This window comes from Aythya ferina, assembly GCF_964211825.1.
Source record: "Aythya ferina genome assembly, chromosome: 2".
Taxonomy (NCBI): domain Eukaryota; kingdom Metazoa; phylum Chordata; class Aves; order Anseriformes; family Anatidae; genus Aythya; species Aythya ferina.
In genome coordinates this window covers 106,076,380-106,096,924 of record NC_140297.1, presented here as the reverse complement: position 1 = coordinate 106,096,924, position 20,545 = coordinate 106,076,380, and the positions used below count along the sequence as shown (strand labels likewise).

Genomic DNA, 20,545 nt, shown 5'->3' with positions numbered 1-20,545 from the left:
CTCCTCCTCCCTTCCCTCCCTGCCTCCTCCTCCGCGCCGCTCCTCGGCGGAGCCGGCGCCGCCGCCGCCGCCGCTATGAAGCCGTGCGGGGAGGAGGAGGAGGAGGAAGGGGCTGCGGGAGGAGGAGGAGGAGGAGGAGGAGGCGGCGGGGACCCCTGGAAGGAGTGCCTGGAGCTGGCGGTGCAGCTGGCGCTGCGCGCCGGGCAGGTGAGAGCCGCCCCTCGCAGCCCCCCCCCCCCGACCACCACCATCACCACCACCGGGGGGCTGCTGCGTTTTGGGGGTAGAAATGACAAAATGAAGAGGTGAAGCGGCGAGGGGAGGCCGGCTGTGGGCGCTGGGCTGGTGAGGGGGGGGGAGGCAGGGCTGTCAGAGGCGGCAGCAGCTCCGTGCCTGGTCCCCCCGGGGGCTGAGGAGGGGTCCCGGGGGCGATGAGGGGTCCCTGGGGTGGTCGCAGAGCCCGGGGGCTGCAGGCGACCGAAGGACCAGGAGGAGCCTCCGGGCATTGCGGGGTTGGGTTGTGGCTCAAAGTGCTTGGATGTCACCAAAATATGGTCAGCGTGGATGCTTTACACGTAACTTTTTTCAGACACCAAGCGCTTATTCTGCTGCTGTCATGGTTTAGTGTGGTGGGCTTACCTGTGGCAATGCCGGCGTTTGTGCCGAGAAGAAATAGTTGTGCCACAGAGGAGTCGTCCTCTGGTTATGCCGGTGTCTTCAGGGCGGCCAAAATTCACCGACAGAGGCGTTTCAGCACAGCAGGAGGTTAGTTAGCTCCTTGGCCCCGCTGCGGTGTGCCACAGCAGAACTTCCACCGGCTCTCACGGAGCCAAGAAGTGGGATCAGCAGAGGAGAAAGGGGGTAAAGCACAGATCTGCACCGTGCATTGCTCTTCTGCTTCCATCGCACTACAAAGCACTGTGTACCCGCACACTGTGACCTTTACTTCTTCCTTAGTGTGTGTCATTAAACCTGTTTCCCCCTCCGCTGTAGGTGCACATGCGCGTAGGCAAAGATTAGCAGCATGCCAGAGGAGAGGGGACTTGTTGTGGTGATACAAGGAGTCAGTGGATAATCCAAATTGCAATGACAGGTTGTGCTCTCACAGAATCGCCAAACGGGAGGTTCTCCGGCATGCTCCTTCTGCCAGCCATTTCACAAGAAAGCCTCTCATGACTCAAGCTTCCACACCTAATTTCTCAAAATATCGAGGTTTGAGGACAGCCTTAACCATCTCCAACCATTTTAGTCACCCAGAAGACCATAGCTGAGCATGTTTTCCTGGAAGAAATAACATTCCAGAGGACTGATGTTTGCATCTTTTCAATTTGCATCAGTTTGCAATCTGCCATTGCTACCTGGAAACTGGCAGGAAACTGGCAGAAAAAAAGATCTCTTCCCAATGTTAGCTCCCAGGGGATATTTTAGGCTATTTTCTATGGAACATAGTTTTTATTTCATTTTATTTATTTATTTTTAGCAAAGCAGATTGGTATTTCCTAAATTATGTGCAGATAGTTATGCTCCTCATCTAGATGTTTGGTTTTCCCAGTAAGCAAATATCCCAGTACAACGTTGCAAGCGTGTAATTCCACCTTGGGGCTCCCAGAAGAGTGTGGTAAATGCAAGCAGTATGGTGAAACGGAACGGCAAGCACCTTGCTCCTTGCTGCAGGTGGCTCTCCTGGCAGGTGTTGGGGGAGGAGGCATCTGGGCCCTCTCTCCTCTCAATTTTCCTTTGCGTGTCTTAATTTCACAAAGGTGTCAGGAAAGGAAGAAACCAGGATCATGACTGCACCGAGCCCCTGCAGCTCCATTTCCTCTGCTCCGTGGCAAATGAACAAGGCAGCAGGGGCAGTCCATTTCTTGCAGTTGTGGTCTTCATGAATGTACTGGTGTAGATGCCTCTTGCATTGCACGAACCCCCAAATGTGCCCTGATCTAGTGGAGGGGCAGCATGGGCTAAAATGCCCAGCTGAGAAGAGCAGGCAGTTGTGGTAGGTATCTACGGACCTTGTTATAAGGCTTCAGCACGGGGAGGAGCTGAGTGATGTCCCCTGAGGGGCACCAGGCTCTGATACTCCTGGGAGGCAGAGGACTCCTGGGGGTTGTTCAGTGTGAGCAGAGTCATGGACCGCTCTGAGCTGTGGGATAAATTTGGGAAGAGTAAAAGCCGCTTCATCGATGATGCAGGGAATACACGTGGTCTTTGCAGGTCTTTGCGTGTCGGGCTGTGACTTGGATTACACGCCCACACGGGTCAGTGCAAACCCACATGAATTCCTTTGTCAGATGTTTTATAAGAGGCCGTGAGGTGGCACGGACCCGTCCACCCCACAGCACCGCCTGGTGCGCTGGGTGAGCTAACACAGACGTGGCGCCCATTCGCTGCTGGTGGCCCCAGCACAGCTTCTCTTTCCAAAAGGAAAGGGTGTAGGCACATTGTGAGTCTGGTTACCATAATGCTAGCACACAACAACCTGGGAAATCGGGGTATTTTTGATAGCTGTCAACCAGGCGGAATACATCGAGTAGGATCCTGCAAAAAATCCAGTTGTTTTTTTTTTTTTAAAAAAAAAAACAGAAGCAGGCGATTGCAGCACGTCCCCAGAAGAGCCCTCGCAGCCGCTGCTCTTTCTGCATCGAGGGCCAGGTGTGACCGCAGTCCCCTGCCGAATGAACGGTCGCATGTACTGATTTACACGGCTGCACAAATCTCTTCCATCCACTGGGTATTAAAGCTGAATAGGAGTCAGGGACACGGCACTGCTAAAGAGAAATTCAGACCCTTTCTGCGGAGAGTGTAGGGCAAGAAACGAGAGGTGGTATTCCTCAGCTGCCTGGCTACGTGACGCAGCGCATTGAACTCGTATGTAGGCAGGACGGGAGTAAAGAGTGGTGAAAATACAAGGCGTGAGCATAGCAGGTGCTGCCGAATAGGTTACACACCGCAGCTGAGATGGTTGCAGTGCTTTGGGTTGTGCTTCGGGGAGCAGAGCAGCCTGAGGGCCTTCCTAGGGCAGCGCTTTTATGGCAGCGGTGCGGTTAAAGCCTGGAGAAAACCATAGCGGGACACTGGGGGCATGAAGATGATTAAGTGAACGTTTGGGTATGCAATAATGAACTCCAGCAAAAGTTCAAACCGAAATGTTTTAATCTGGCCTCAGCAGCTCGGGAAAGAGGCAGAACTAATGCTCTGCAGCTCATGAAGCAGAAACATTAGTCCAGATACTAATGCTAAGGCAACGGCCGACAAAGTCGATTACGTGTCAGAGCAATCTGAAAAGCCTTCAAATGAAGCATTTTAGGCTACGAAAACCAAGAGCTGAGACTGAAATTAGGGAGTTCCCCATTCCCTTTCCCGTGCATAATACAGCAGGACTGTTTGGTTTGGTCTTAAGATGTTTCTCTGTAGGTAACTTTAAAATGCTCTGATCCCGGGAAATTTAACTAAACAATTAAAATTTATGTTTTAGAAGGGACTTGGAATATGAGTCTCCCTGGTGTTATTTTTCATTTAATATAATTCCATAGAAATAAGCCTAATCTTTGGTTTGGTTTTCCTAACTTCAAATAGTTTATAATGGTCACTGGTTAAAAAATAAGGCAGCTCCTTTTTCAAGTTGAGCATTATCACTCTATCCCCTCCTGCAATTGTCTTAATGAAGGGATGGGGAAAAAAAATGGTAAAATCTGAGAAAAGCTTTTATCAACTGTGTTCCCATATGTGCATTTGCAATTGATGTGGTTTAGTTCCAAATTTACAGCAGTTAAAACCCTTTAAAAGGACGTGGAGACTTCCAAAAGAGAATCCAGAGTTAGATCACTGGCTCCATATCTGGGGAAAAACCTAAATCTTTGTTTTTGTTAAACATAAAGCAATTCTTTGAGACTAGTGGGTGGTCCACACTTGAAGTTCCAAACACCCATATATACAAGAAAAAATAAATATTGTGTCTTTGTTGGCAAAAAAAGAGGTTTGCTTTATTGTATTTTGAAGTAAAGGAGCTGTGGGGTATTGGCCCTGTAAATACTTTTTTTTAATGGAAAAAAGTGTTGTTTTGTTTTGTTTTGTGAGAGAAATTATGGGCCTCAAGTTTCTTTCATATCTTACATGTATTTTCTTTAATTTCCTAAATCACAATGTCTACTATCACACTTCTGTTCCATCAGTTGCGTCCCGTTCTTAATCCCTTCCTGAACTGTCAAGAGAGGTTCCTGCAGAGTGATTCCAAATGCTGTGTTCCCAAAAAGAACATTCCTTATCTCAAAAAGGTTTTTACTCAGAAGAGCTAGAATAGGTTCTGGGAGAATTAGACCTACTACTGTTTTTCAGGGTTAGCTATGATGTTGTTAGTAAATATAGTATTTTTATGTCCACAGCGTGAATGGAAACCAAATCTGATTTGTGAAATTCTCTTCTTTCAGATTATTAGGAAAGCTCTAACAGAGGAAAAACAAGTGTCTACAAAGACATCTGCAGCAGACCTCGTGACCGAGACTGATCATTTTGTGGAAAACTTAATTATTTCTGTTCTGAAAGAGAAATTTCCCTCCCACAGGTGAGTGTCTATAGAAAGAAACTATGAATGACCATTTTATCCTATAAGAGTTTTATATTTGACTGGCTTTTGAAGGGAATATAAAAATCCATCCCTGGAAGTCAGATTATCATTGGAAAACATTATTTTTTCTTAATTCAGTAGTAGCTTCTTTCAGGTTTATGTATCTCTCATATATTACATATATTATTGCTGTTGGACACGTTTGTAGGATTCCATTTTAAAGAGCTACCACTACCCTATACTGATGACTTTATATTTTCTAATATTTCTACTATGACCTGTGCATGTAAATTCTTTGTTTCTTAACTTCCTGAAATGTATTTAATATTGGTGTTTCCCCTGTGAGGATATCGTGTATGACACCCATTAAAATATAGCTGTAATTAATAATAGCAAAGATCCCATCCTGTAGACCTTCCTATCACTTTCCTTTGCCATCATAGGTAGGTGTTTGCCAGATCAGGACAACCATCATATTTAAGCACATTTACCTTGTGTTGCATAGAATTCTAAAATTGGTGATAAGCAGGGTTGTTTATCATCATCATTCAATACATTTAAATAAGATGTAAATTATTTTATGGGGTTTCAAACCAAGGTTTTGAAAATAATCAGATTGTTGACTCCTCTTGAATTATTAAGGTCAATTTGAAAATAACTCCTCCTAGTACGTACACAGATTAGAGAGAGGTTTTGTATTAGTTGGCCAGATTGGGTTTGATGCAGAGACTCCACAGTTGATTTCCACAGTTGAATTCAGTACAGGAGGATAAATTCATCTTGCTGCAGAGCCTGTGTATCACTTAAATACTGTATGACTTCCTTCTAACCGTGCACGTCTCTAATGGAAAAGAGCCTTGCACTCTAGCACAGCGCAGAAATCAACAAAGATGAGAATCTGGAGGGCTCAGCTACTAATCTGCTTGTCAGCTATGCTCTTGTAAAGAAAATAACAAAGAAAAAAAATGAATGTGTTAAAAGAACATTACATACTAAATATAGCTTTGTAAATACGTGTTGTATGTGATCACGTATTGAAGCAGTACTGTACAGCACAATGTGTGGTTCTTGGCTGCAATTCTCAAGAGACTGCCAGGGTTTACAAGCCTATTATTTGTGTAATATTCCGTCTACTATTGCTGGTTGTGCTCTTTTCTCATCTCCACTGTGTGTTGTTTCTTTTTTCCTTGAACAGTCTGGCAGTGAACATAAAACATATACATTTCACATAAAATGGGAATCATCAGAAACACTCAGGTTACTCAAAATGGAAACAAAAGTTGTAAGGTCGACATAGAAGTAGAAATGGAAAAATCTTTGACTTTTATTAACTCTTTGCAGTTAACTTATGCCTCCATAAGCAAATAAATGAATTTCTTCAAAACAATTGTGTTTTTTTTTGCAGATAGTGATTGTTTATTTTGGTCAGAATTTGTTCAGACAGAGAATGCATTTAGATTAAAAGTAGCTTAAAACTGGATTTAAAAGACTAAATTTAGACACTTGTGATGAGGAATCCACAGTAGGAATCAAGGTTTAAGTACAATGAAAACATCGAAAGATCATTTAAATTGTGTTCAGTCTTTCCCCTAATCTAGTTGTTGAAAGCATCAGTGAAGGTTTCTGTTATTTCTCTTAAGTTATCATAGAGTCACAGAATGGTTTGGTTGGAAGGAACCTTAAAAACCCATCTAATTCTAGCCCCCTGCCACGGGCAGGTCCACCTCCCACCAGACCAGGTTGCCCAAAGCCCCATCCAGCCTGGCCTTGAACACCTCCAGGGATGGGGCATCCACAGCTTCTCTGGACAACCTGGTCCGGTGCCTCATAGTAAAAGAATTTATTCTTCATATCCAGTTTTAACCTATCCTCTTTTAGTTTAAAGTCAAAATTACTCCTTGCCTTGTCACTCCACTCCCTGACACAGAGTCCCTCCCCAGCTTTCTTGTAGGCCCCCTTTAGGTACTGGAAGGCCGCTGTGAGGTCTCCCCGGAGCCTTCTCTTCTCCAGGCTGAACAACCCCAGCTCCCTCAGCCTGTCTTCATAGGAGAGGTGCTCCAGCCCTCTGATTATCTTCATGGCCTTTCTCTGGACCTTGTTCTAATAGGTCCGCGTCCTTCTTGTGCTGGGGACCCCAGAGCTGAACGCAGTGCTCCAGGTGGGATCTCACAAGAGCAGAGCAGAGGGGGACGATCACCTGCCTCACCCTGCTGCCCATGCTTATTTTGATGCAGCCCAGGATACGGTTGGCTTTCTGGGCTGCAAGCACACATCGCTAGCTCATGTCGAGCTTCTCATCAACAAGCACCCCTAGGTCCTTCTCCTCAGGGCTGCTCTCAATTTGTTCTCCACCCAGCCTCTATTTGTGCTTAAGGTTGCTGTGGCCCAGGTGCAGGACCTCGCACTGGGCCTTGTTGAACTTCATGAGGTTCACACAGGCCCACCTCTCCAGCCTGTCCAGGTCCCTCTGGATGGCATCTCTGCCCTCCAACATGTCAACTGCACCACACTTTAGAAACATATCTTGGGAGTTAGAAAAAAAAGAGAGAAGATCTCTCTGGAACCCATGCCATTTGTGCTGTGGCAGTGGTGTGTCTTGAGGTACTGGAAAAGTGCTCAGAAGTAAAGAGAAATATTAGGAAAACCTGTTAAAAAAGCGATTCTGTCCCATGCTTCTTTCTTGTCTCTGCTTGGCCAAGGGATGTGTATCATCCTCATTCATGCTTCACTCGAGTTTTCATCTTTGCTGTCTCTCTCTGGCACTCTGATGTACTCCAAGTGAGTCTTTCCAAAAGGGTATTTTTTCTGGACAATCTCTGAAGCACAGATAGGCACAGCCTATCATGGACTACAGGCTGTAAAAGCCTATTGTGGCATTTGCCTGTGTTATTGTTACACAAGTTGTCATCTTTGGTGTTAATTGTGGCCTTAATCCTGGAGCCATTACAAGCAGGACTCAGCCACGACATCCAACCCCGGCTGCCTGGATTTTGCCCTCAGACCCCCTTGGTGGGATAGTGGAGGGGCAGCCCTGGTTTGAACGTGCTGTGCACCGCTGGATATCGCTCTTCCTGCAGTTTAGGCTGTGCTACAGCTTCCCTGCTGTCCCAGCAATGAATTTCAGAGTGGCTTTGTGGCGCGAACAGATGTCTGCTCAGGCTAGGCTAAAATTACCAGACTCGTTTTCAGTGGGAGAAAACTTTAATCCAGATTTGAGGAGAGCTGAGAGGCTGGCATACTAAATTAACTACTGTAATGAAACGGGGGAGGTTCAACACACACACAGACACACACACTTCTTAAACTGTTCCTAATATCTGGTGTTCAAGGCTTCAGCCTGAATGTTTTGCTCCATGTGCATGTTTTTACAGGACACGGAGCCATTAGAGCAATACATCAGATGTTGGCCTTTAGGAACAGTCACAGTGCCCGGTATTGCATAGCAGCTATGGGCTTAATTTAACCTGCTAGCAAAATTTCATAAAATGTGCACCTAATTTGTCCTACACCTGCTTTGGAAAATTGACCTCGGACATCAAGGGCACTGCTGTACCCCAGCTTCGTGGTAAAGCTTTTGTACTTGAGGACTGCAGTAAGGAAAAGGAAAGGGACAGGTTCGTGATAGGTGAGGGTAAAACACCTTACACAGAAACACTCTTGTTTTATGGGAATTCTCATTTCACCTTCTTGATTGGCAAGACAACAGATACAATTCAGTCTCTGGCTGGTGGAGCTGTCAGAAGGTGGAAAACAGGCAAAATTTGGGGGTGAAGATGGACAGTCTGAGGCCAGCTGTCAGCTGCTCTGTCTGCAGGAAGATCAGTTTCGCCCACAGCCAGCAATGCAGCTGAAGCTTATGCTTGGGTTTAGGTGCTACTTACAAGATTTTTGGAAGGAAAAGTCAAATGGTTCAGCACTAACAAGGCAAAATAATGGAATATATAAAGCGAGGAATCTGCAACGTGTTGCGTTTGACTGAGAACTTCAAGCACTTGTTCAAGGTTTTTCTGGCTTCCTGGTTGCACACTAACACTTTTAAGTGTCCTTCAGCTGTTCTCTTTAAAGGAGATTAAAATAGTAACAAGCACTTGCTACTTCCCGTCTCATATCAACTGGGGGCCCATAATGCTGTCAAAATAGTCCCTTGCTGCTGACGGAAAGGCAAAACAGCATTTGGGAAATTCAAGAAGATTCCTCCTGTGCTGTCTGCAGGATGTTTTAAGCTCGTATTTGCAGTATTATGGAGCATCAGGCAGCACATGTTGAGGGCACAAAAGCAAATAGTCCTAGGGAAACAACTATTTCTGCAAAATATTTTTTTTCCTTTATTTTATATTTTTTTTCCTCTCTCTTTATGTCTTTAGGGGAAGCTTTTTTGTCCTCAGGCATTTGTAGATGCTGTGAAAACCAATACCGGTTGTTTAAATGTGAAACCAAAAGTGAGATTAAGTACCAGCAGTCTGATTCTACACATCCTGTACATACAGGACCATATTGAAATCTGTGAGAGTAGCACCTGCACAGCTCTTAGAGAAACAGACCCTGAGCAGTTTATGGGAGAGCAAGGATAAGTAAGGTCAGCAGGAAATGCTCCACAACTGGATGCAGATTTCCCAGGGGAAAAAAACAACAACAACAATAAAACATATCTATGAAAGAAATCAGAGCAGAACAGAAGACAAGCTTAGATTTCAGTGTGTGCCTTGTGCATCCAAAAAATAATAATAATAAAAAAAAATTTCTCTGGGTCATGGGAAGAAGCAAGTTCAACTGTTCAAACTTTTTAATTTCCCAACTCTGACTACTGTAGAAAAAATTCTAGTAGGAGTGAGACTGTGGATTCTCTAAGAGTTCGTTACTCCCTGCTGACTGAATTTGACTGCAAAAAGAAGCAGCTGCATTTCGCAGTTTGTATTCCTTAGTGCAAGCAACAGACCTAACCCATAAAATTACATTCTACAGAAAAACCTCCTTTAGAGTTGCAGAGCTGCCAGTTCAGATCCATTTCTGCATTCATTTTCATGAATTTCTTAATGGTACATTAGGAAAGTGAACATGAATAGAGTTCTTTTTTACCATTGAAATAGTATGCTATGAATTCGAGAACTCTCCTCTGAAGTTTCTGTAAAAGTTTCCCATTCCCCAATGAAAAAAGAAATACGTATGTACTCATATATATACATATATATGAAATGTATATTTATATAAAAACAAATACCTCTTCAAAAGACAGAAAGATGGAATTATACTTAATGAGTGTATATTTCAGCCAGTGTTCTGAGACGTGTTTTTATTCCACATTAAATACAGGTTTATTGCAGAAGAATCCACTGCTGCTGGTTCAAAATGTGTCCTCACTGACAGTCCTACCTGGATTATTGATCCTGTTGATGGAACCTGCAATTTTGTACATAGGTGAGTGGATGGGGGAACTGGAAATGCATAAAATAGCAGAATTTAGCTTCTCACAAATCCTCCCTTCTGCTCAAAGATTAAATTCACTGTGGTAAATTTGTTCCTGTGACACGTAAGTAGGAGTCATCCCTCTGTTGCTTTATGCCTCACACAATATATCTGAGGGAGTGTGTGTTTGTGCTGGAGAGAGCTCTGTACTGTTATCTAAAGGTAAGCTAAAGTTTTCGCTGATTGCTTAATGACCCAGAAGCTCTTGACTCACAGCTCATTTATATATACCACACATTAACATGTAGAGACTTGATCTGAACTGAAGAAACAAGGCTGTACTATGATGACATTTGGCCTCACTCCTTGTGTGGTTGCTACACATTCCTTTTCATAGTGGTGTTTTCTCCCTTTCAAATACAAGTGCTTCATTTTTCCTGAGAAGTACAACCACTGCATACATGTAGAGTGTAACTGAAAACTAAGCCGTATGTAGATATTGGTTTTAAACTCCTAAAGTATTGCTCTGTAAAAAAAAGAGATCTAGGGATCAGTATTGCAAAAATCAAAAGTTTTAATTCATCATTTAAATGCTAGGAGTTGTAAACTTAATGTTTTTTATAACACTTTTACTTAAAAACCCAAATTATATTCTGCCTTACAGTTAGCAGCTTAATTGAACTGCAGTTATCATTTCAAGAAAATAAAAAAGCATTTCCCTGACTTCAGTTGCAATTACGTCAAATTCAGTCTGGGGGAGGTCATGTGCTGGTGTTTTATTCAATTAAATGAAATTTTCTTGTTCTTTTTTTTCTATTTTCTGAACTTTTACAAACTTTTTAAAAACATGTTTGTAAGAAATGAATTTATTTCATTGTTTAAAAAGCAGTAATTATACTTTATTCAAAAGGATCAAATTAAATACGTGACCACCTCTTTTAGCAAAAGAGACAGTAGAGAAACTAGTTTCTCTTTATGTTGAGGTCAGCAACAAGGTATCTCCTTGCAACTTAATTGCTGTTTCAGATGCTCTCAGTTCACATGAACAAAATGTGCTTTTAAAAGTGATGACTTGTTATAATGTTAATGATTTTACACTGGGTGGTTCAATTACAATAAAGAAAAAAGTTTACTAAATTATACAACACAGTATAAAAATCCTGGTATTTTCAACAGTTTATTTCTTGCATTTTTTTCAAATATTAAGTTATGCTTCAAGTGGAAATGATGGTTAAAGAATCTGGCAAAGGATAAATAGTATGATATCAAGAGTATTTTTGACACAGGTAAAGTTGCAGAGCTCCATGTGGGGTTTTGCTGCCTTAGCAAGTTGCTTAAGTATCAAACTGAGAGATTTTTCATCAATAATACTTTATTTCTTGTTTTTCACAGATTTCCAACAGTGGCAGTGAGCATCGGATTTGCTGTTAACAAAGAGGTATGCAGTATGTTCTTTAAGATGGGTACCTGAGATTTGGTTAGAAGTCTCAAAACCATGTGGGAACTTAAAAAGAAAGAAAAAAAATCAGGCACTGGTCAGGCTTTTATATGCTTTTTAAATGCATTTGGTCATACTCCACTAGTCTAAAATCCCAGTCCTGCAAAACTTCACTTATGCAAACTAGCAATTACAGGATAATTCCTATAAATTATTATAAATATTATAGGATTTATGTGACTAAAAAAGGGGGTACTTGTGTAAGCAAGGTTTTGTAAGACAAAACCATAATGAGTTAAATATAGTGCTGCCTGTTCAAAATTTAAACATCTCTCTCAGTGTTCTTACGTTGATTGTGATTGCTTCTTTCCTGCTGCTAGCAGCATCTGTGAAAGCTAACTGCTGCTCTGAGGCAATTCAGAATTGCTTTTTATGAAGAGTGCAAAATTACGGGCCTAGTTCACTTAGTCTGCCTTTGAGGTTTTCTTAATGCAGTAAAATGACTATATTTCCCTCATGAGAGCTTGATTACAAGGGGAAAAAAAAGTACCTAGCTTTCATATATGCTGTCTTTTTTTGAGTTTCCTAGCTGTACTCGTAAAGGCTTTTCTCCAAATGTTGCCATTTTAAAGTTTGATATATATACAGGAGAAATAGCTATTCAGACTGACAAGAAATGTGCCTCTTTCAGCCTAAGTCCACAGTCTTATATGTATATATATAGCTATAACTGAAGCCAACAAGAATTCTGTGCAATAATAACATAGTTTTCAGATGTGCTAGCAGCACTTACGGATTTAAACAGAATAATGTTGTGTACTTCTCAAGTTAGACTTTTCAAACATGGAAACTGCAAAGAAGCACTTCCATGCTTTCCTGAAGTGTATTCATTCCCAGAGGTCCTTCTGAGTACTACATATTATTACCAGACAGTTTTCTCTAATATTTATGTTTTCTAGAACACCATCATGATTTTGATGCTGCATATTTGGGGTTATGTAAACTAAACAAAGCTGAAACAAAAATAAAGAATGATGTTAAAACTCCCTTCATAAACAGATGGGAAAAAAACAAAACAAAACAAAAAAATAGCAGGCTGAAAAGGAGCCAAAGGAGAGCACACAGGGGAACTGGCCTGAATGTAAGCCTTGAACAGTACTGAAGAAATTACTGCAGATGTATTCAGGGAAAGAGTCTACTAATAATGTTCCTCAAAAAAAAGAAGTTATATTACCACTTGGTTTACATGGGACCTTAGGGTAAGCAGCAAGGACAACCTTTTCCCTTTGAATTATCTCTGATGAACATCACATTGAATGGAGGAGGGCAGCAGGAAAAGATTTTGGAGTCTAGAACATCTGAGATGTTTCCTTGATCTTGTTACTGACTTGGACAAGTGCCCTTGGACAAGTCATTTAGTTTTTGTGCAGCTGCCTACCCCTAGATAGAATCTAGTTAGCTGTACTCACCTAAGGGTGATTTTAGGAGCTGGTCACTGAAGTTTGTAAAGTGTTTAAAGATGTTTTGTTGAAAACTATTAAAATAATAGAAATATTAAATATCTTGCATTCAAATCAAGGGTCAAGGTTGTGACCTTCTTGTTGGTAAAAAGATATTCCCCCAGAGAGTCCAGTGTTACTCATTCTCAACCCTTCATTGAAGGTCACAATATGATATTTCTCTTCAAATTCCACCTCTTTGAGTCCTGTGATTTAATGAGATTCTCACTTTCATGTTTAAAGAAAAAGATTTTGCAGAGAAACATCTGAAAAACGGACTGGAAGTTATTACTTTGGTTGAAAAGGCAGGCAAATGAAATGCCTCGTGAAAGGTGTAGCACATATAAAATAATCCATTGTTGGAAAACAGCGTGCCGTGACTTCAGAGTTTGAATACCTGAATAATCATATCTGTGTATTTGGGGTTGCATATCTTCAGGGCCCAGCCAAAGTTAATGGGACTTCGAGATGTAACTGCTCACCAGTGAAAATAAATCATTCAGAATCCAGCCTTAGAGGACTTGCATATTTTCAATAAAAATATATAATTGATTTTGAATTCAGTTTAACATTTAATCTATTCTAATGTGAATGCAAAGAAGCTGCAAGTAAGAGGTTAGAAGATCATGAACAGATTGCACTAACTTCTCTTTATAAACTGAGTTTTATATGGCCTGTATCTCAAATATCGTAGTAATAGTAAAATTATTCCAGTTTATTAGCATCAATATAATCTTTGATTACATGTACCAATTAAAATATTGCTGATCTTTCTGCCGTTAGTAGTTGTTTATATTTATGATGAGTAATTTGAGTTGCATTCATTTCTTTCCTTTTCAAAATCTTAAAGCTTGAATTTGGTGTAATTTACCACTGCACTGAAGAACGATTATACACTGGTAGAAGAGGTCAAGGGGCATTTTGTAATGACAAAAGGCTTCAGGTATCAAAAGAGACAGGTTGGTCTAGATTTTGTTAGAACTCTAAAAGGAATATGTTAATTTTGTTTCAGAGTTGTTGCAAATCATCATTAGGATAATGAATATCATTATCCTGATGGAAGGTATTTCTCCTGCATGATAATTTTGTTGTTATGTGTTTGTTGTTTTTGCTGAAAAATCACAATTTTCCTCCTTCTCTTTTTGAAATATACAGCTGAATTTGAACCATTTAAATAATCCTAAATTATTTTGATTCAGAACTATTGTTCAAAATAAGGAAGAATGAGTAGATTCACCAGTTTCATTCCAGCTGTACACTGGCGTCACTATTTATGAGCAAGATGCAATGGGAATGGTGAATCAAATTCACAGTGCTACGGTGACTGTCATTCTCTTTCTTTTCCCAATAAATTTGTATTTCATAAGGTGTGTTATGTCTGTAGGCGTACATGTTAACAGTAAACTAAAGGATGCATGCTTCAGAGGGGTTCTTTAACAGCTTGCTTTCCTGTGTGAGGTATGTTTCAACATACAAATAGAAAACAGCACTTAATGGGATTCTTTTACTGATAAATCAACAAAAATCAAATGTGTGTAGAGGTTTCCTTTTAATCAATGAAAGTGCAGAGGAGAACGTAACATTCAGTTACAGACAGCAGCCTACATGTGCTAGAAATGTACATCATTATACTCCGGAGATGGTTAAAATTTCACCACAAAAAGAGATTTTAATGGTCTTGAAATATTTAATGAGCTCAAAATTTGTGGAAGTTTGGCTCTTCACCTAAATTTATAGTGAGCAAGGGTCTGCCCATTTGGAGAGATGGAGCAAATTGTAAAGTCAGTGGCACCTAAGATTTTAATCCCTGATTATGCACAATTTTTTTGTCTGTACTTGAATATCCCGTAATCCACACGAGCCTGTTCTGGCAGAGACTACAAGGAAAACCAGGAGTACTCCTGGTTGGGCTGTCTGAGCCGCTGTCAGAATAGCCTCACTTGCTTTTGCAGTCCAAAATTTCTGGTCTCCAGTTGAGCAGGGAATAATTTTGGCATATACCACTTTCGTCCTTCTTCCTCTGGGCTTCCAGTCTGTGTGGGTGCTTAGAACACAGCGAGGGAAGCAAACCTTCTGCCCTTTCAAATGCTTTGAAATTTTCCTTTGTTTTGAGAGACATCATTCGGTGGTGGGCGCTTTCATCAGTGAAGATGGACCTTCTTTAATCTTACTTCTACCCCTGTTTTAAGTGTATATGGTCACAGTTGTTGTTTTCCTGTAAGGACTGTGGCTTCAGCCAAATAAACCGAGCTTGGAAAAGAGTGTGTTTTTCCCTGAATCTACAGCTGGAATTCAAGTAGCCTTCACCAATGCATGATGTGTTGGAGTGCTGGGCTGTCATGTTGCTTCATGCCTTTTGTTTTCAGGAAATGTGGTTGTTGTGTAACTCTGTATAACGCTGATCTACGCTACACATTCATTGCTGAGATTTAATCATTTGAAATTACAGTACAGGCAAAAACTGTTCATCAGTGACAAATTTTGTAGAGGTCTGGTTTGGGAGTACAAGCAATCAGGATATGCTTAAACGAAGGCTCCATCTTCCCTTTAACCTTGAGTTTTACTTTCTTCTCACACTTAGATTCAGGTCTGTCCTTACATGTGCTAATAGTGTAAATGCATTTTCTTTTCTTAGTCTTCTATGGTCAACAGATTGGGTCTTTTTGTCATAAATGTATCCTTGTCCCTGTTAAATCTCTATGAAAGTGAAGAGTAGAAAGCAAATTTTCTCTTGTACCTTGAACACCCAAAACTCTGTTGGGTTTTGTGATCAGCCTGCTCCTTCTTCTAAGCAGAGACCTCCCTCTAGCTTGTCTTAGTCACTTCATTCGATTTCTACCTGGCTATGGCTTTGACTAAAATTGGAGAGATCCATTTATTCATCAGAAATATACTTAATAACTCAACAACTGTCTTAGTCATGACCTAGCTATGACTAGTGCAGATTGAATGCTTGGTGCATTTTAGCAATGAGGCTTGCATTAAATATTCTGTAACTGCAAATTGAGTATGTTATGCAAAAACATCTAAAGCAGCTTGCTTTCACCATCCAGACTTTCCATTTGTGACTGAAGCAGCAAACACCCTGCAGTGTGTCTGGATCAGTGTTGCTCTATTTTAAGGCATTAATTTAAAAAGTAATTGTTAAATATGTCCATACAGTTCAGCTTTGTGATGTGCTGTAACTTTCAATCTAATTGCATACCTGCTACTCACCAACCACTTACCACATTGCTTGAATCCAGATTGTTCCTCCACAATACTGAATTCACCGGTAGCCTGTTTAATTAAATGATGTCTTGCTCCGCCTGCATTTGCTTTTGAAAACCTCCTTGCTACTTCTGCTAAGAGCTTTCAACTCACGCAATTAGCTGTAATAGCCAGGTAGACATTCCCTGTGTGAATGAATGCCTCGCCTTTAACGCAGGGTAGAAGGTGACACCTGACACTTGGGCACAGCCTAGTTAGCAAGTAATCAACAGACAAACCTTTGAGATTTGGTATATATTTAATGCCTCCAAGTTCCACTGGCACAGCAGAAGCAGGGACACTTGGTGTTCAATCAACCATCTCCTCCTAAATTGGGATACACTTGTTATATTCTAGTAACATGCAGATCTCATGCGAGGACTACTTCAACACCTTGCAAGTCACTGTGAGTCTTTCCTTTGTACACAAAGCTGATAACCTTATCTGACAGAAACTGGAATTGTCTTTGCTGTACACAGTACAAAAGCAATATTCACGTATTATTATTATTACTAAAACTATTTTATTTTATGGTAAGAGGGCTTTTCAGTCATAAGGTGTCTTCAGTCTTTAAAATGGCATAATAAAAGGGAGCTATTACTGGATGACTGGTGTTTTAAGTAGAATCATTTACTCATCTTCCTGTATTCCCTTAGAATTCCTTAGAATTTCTTTATAATTTACATTGAAGTTTCCTATTCAAGAACCATTCTGTTTTCAAATATGATTAATCTAATATCATTAATAGTTACTATGTCACTGTATTATTTTTCATTGGTTGCTGAAGTTTGTGAATTTGCCAAAAGCTGGCAGGTCAATGAAATAAAACAATGTATGAAAACTGCAGGAATTAAAGGATGCATTCTTAGTTTTAACATTCCTGTTCTTTTTTTCTCCTTTAAAAAAAAAAAAAAAGTATTTAAATCAGACCGTTTGATAAGAGAAATCTAGTCTTGCTTAATTTTTTTATGTGAAGTTTTCAATTATCCTTATCACTAGAAAGACTTTGGGATAAAAAAAGGGACGTGATAATTGTTTTTCTGTGAAAAATCCTTTATTGTTTACTTTGAACAAATTTCCAGAAGCTATCTGGAAACTATTGAATTAATGAAAATAACTACCTACTTTGCAGATATCTCGAAGGCCTTAATTTTAACAGAAATTGGTCCAAAACGTGACCCTGCAACTTTGAAACTGTTCCTTGGTAACATTGAGAGATTGCTCAAGGCCCAAGCACATGGGTAAGATACCTTACAATATATGTCTCACATTTGTGACCAAAAGTAATTAAAAAAAAAAATCAAGTTTGTTGCATATTTTTCAATCTTGATGCATAGGCTGAAATCAAAGGCTTTTTCCTCTTTACATTTCATTGTCCCCTTCTTGCTATATTTAGGGTCCGTGTAATTGGAAGCTCCACCCTGGCTCTGTGCCACTTGGCATCCGGTGCCGCGGATGCGTATTATCAGTTTGGGTTACACTGCTGGGACTTGGCAGCAGCTACTGTCATCATTAGAGAGGCAGGCGGCACTGTGATAGACACTTCAGGTGAGTGAGATATTCCTGTTTTCACTGACTTTTTGAGGACCACATGGCACCTCGAGTTACCTCAGTACAGTCCTCCTCTTGTGGCCCAATCTCATTTCTGGCACTATTCTGCAGAAACGCCTGCACTCTCCATTAGACTGGCTGGTTATTCATACCACAGTGATGTAATTCCAGCTTGAGGTTTCATCACATCAAAGGCCTTCTGAGTCAAACTGTATTTCTGTAACTTTGTAATTCCTTCAAAGCATCAGATTTACTGTAAAGGACTAGCTGGGAAATTGGTAGACATGCTCAGACTCCAAACAGATTTCAGCAGAGACGACTTCCCAAGAAAGAGGGACTCTCAAGTACATGTCTGAACATATAGGAGTAGGAACTGCTCAGAGGGAGTAAAGGACAGCACAGTCTCTGGCTTATTATTTTATTCATTTATATGGTACACATCTCAGGGTAATGGTTTACTGGTCAATACTGTGAAAAGATATTGTGCATTAAGAAGAAGGGTATGCTGACTGAACTGATCTCTGTTCTATCTTTTCCTTTTACTAAAAGGAAATAATTGCATTTATTGTTGGATACTGAACAAATATAAACGTTCACTCCTTCTGTTGCATACTTTGGTTCTGTATCTAGAATCTTCTGAAATCAGTTTTGTGAGAGATTTCAAGATAGGAGTTCATGAACTCCTTCTCACCCCGAAAGGAGCTATGAGAAACAGTTGTCCTTCTCACCCCAAAAGGATCTATGCATGAAGTTGCTTCAGTGTCTCTGAACCTACCTAATTACAGTGTGGTTTATATTTAAGAGTACATTACCTTTTTACATCACCGAAGACAGTTCTTATTAACCTTCTTGTCCTCAGGGGGACCTCTGGATCTGATGTCCTGCCGAGTGATCGCTGCGGGCACCAGAGAGATGGCTATGTTCATAGCTCAGGAAATACAAACTATTCACTACAGACGGGATGATGAAAACTGATGGAAATTAAGTACTTCTAATATTGAGTCTGCCCTCCTGAACTATGTAACTTTTGCAAGGTGGGTGGCTTAAAGGGTACGTGATTTCAGTAGGATGCTTTCTGTGGAGATTTTCTGTGTCAAATATTTTTTATAAATTTATTACAATATGGGAAGGCATAAGGAGATTTTTAAACCTCTAAGAATTGTGTTTCCTTTTTAATATGTATCTCTTTCAGCAGTATCTTTTTTATAAGATAGCATATTTTACTTGTAGCACTAGTTTGAAAATAAGTTGTAATTTCATATCTGTGGGGCTGATATTTAGTCTTTTGTAACATGCAGCTAAAAATGGAACTATTTTTACAGATGCAGATCTCAGGTAAATGAGCTTTAGGACTGTAGTAAGGATGAGTAGTTAAGATGTGTGCCTATAATACCCTTGTTCTACGATACTTAAAAATGCAATAAAAAATGACATTATTGTTTCTAACTATGTCATAGCTATATTATCCATGTATATGCATATATATGTGTATGTCTGTGTGTATAAATATACATGTAAATGCATGTATATACACGCAGATATAGACATGTATCTCTGTGTGCATGTACATATATGGATACCTTGGATGTTTACAGCAATTTAGAGAATGCTGCATAGAGGAAAGCTAATATCGGAAGTTCTTTTCAGGTAGAGTGTACGTAACTTATGTGACTTCAGTGGAGGAGGCCACCCAAATGGCTAGCGACAGAGCTGATCATGGAACATGTTTAATGACCTTACAAACTGTCCATCTAATTCTTATTTCCTTTCTTCCCTTTTCACGGGTGTAAATCACACCGTAATGCAGGCCTCTACAAGATGTTAAAACTTTTACTACCACAGAGTAATTGCAGGTAAAACCAGGAATATTGAACTCCACTGAGTTATTCGCAGTATTAGCTATGACACACAGTGGCAGGCCAGCAGAGTACGAGTGCAGAGTCAAAGAGATGTTGATGTTAGGGAAACTTGGAGCAGAGCAGTAGGATTGGCCCCTTTACAGGGAAGTTATTAATATGCACATAGAATACGCTTGCAAAAAAGATAGTTGTGAATCACATGCCCTTCTCACATGAAGTTGTAATCACACTTTTTTGATCAGAGAAACCTGTTAAATCAGTTACGTACATCTCCTAAATACCCAGTTGTTCTCTGTCCTTGTATTTAGTATTGGTTTTAGTTCTGCCAAGGTGATCATTTCTGTTCCAATTATTTTTAAAATCTTGGGCACAAAAGAGATACAACAGTGCCCAGAACAGTAGTAGTTGAGATGAAATCACTTCTTTTTCTTAAAAGTTGAATTAAAAGGTATCTTTTTTTTTTTTTTCAACAGTGCAAATTAAATGAGTCAGAAAGTAACAGTTTGTTAAAAAATTAATTTTACACTGCATGTGTAGACTTTGTAAACGTGTTCAGACATCTACTTAGAACATATAAACTAAGTAATTTTTTAAAATAACCTTACATGTGTTTCTTGCAAAATGTTTTCAGTGAACATAACGTGAATTCTGTGGGATTTCTTAATGCTTTTTTTTTTTTTTCCACGAGAAATACGAAGTATTGACCGGGTGAAGAATGCCTAAGTTCAACTAAGCATTTGAGAGCTCTGATAGCTGTTAACAGAAAAACAATGCTGTCTGTCACAGTGATCAGCGTTTTGTCACCGTTCCCTTTGACCTCTCCATCTCCTTGCATCCCTCTGTTCAGAAACTTAGATTGTAAGCCCGCTGGGGCAGGGACTGTAGTACTTTGGTTCGGGGTTTGCACAGTGCTAATAGGATGCAGTTCTGGTCCGTGACTAGGCACTGAGGTGCTATAAAAATACAAATAATAAATACTAAT

The 20,545-nt window shown here is 40.4% G+C and overlaps 1 protein-coding gene across 1 annotated transcript; it reads left to right on the top strand.

Annotated features, from left to right (window-relative positions):
• Positions 1-5: 5 nt before the first annotated feature.
• On the top strand, positions 6-20,544 carry IMPA2 (inositol monophosphatase 2). Its single transcript, XM_084511101.1, has 8 exons — positions 6-207; positions 4,428-4,561; positions 9,875-9,979; positions 11,360-11,405; positions 13,755-13,863; positions 17,286-17,394; positions 17,550-17,701; positions 18,564-20,544. The coding sequence occupies exons 1-8, from the start codon at positions 76-78 to the stop codon at positions 18,677-18,679; spliced, it is 903 nt and encodes a 300-aa protein (XP_084367227.1). The 5' UTR covers positions 6-75; the 3' UTR covers positions 18,680-20,544.
• Position 20,545: the final 1 nt, after the last annotated feature.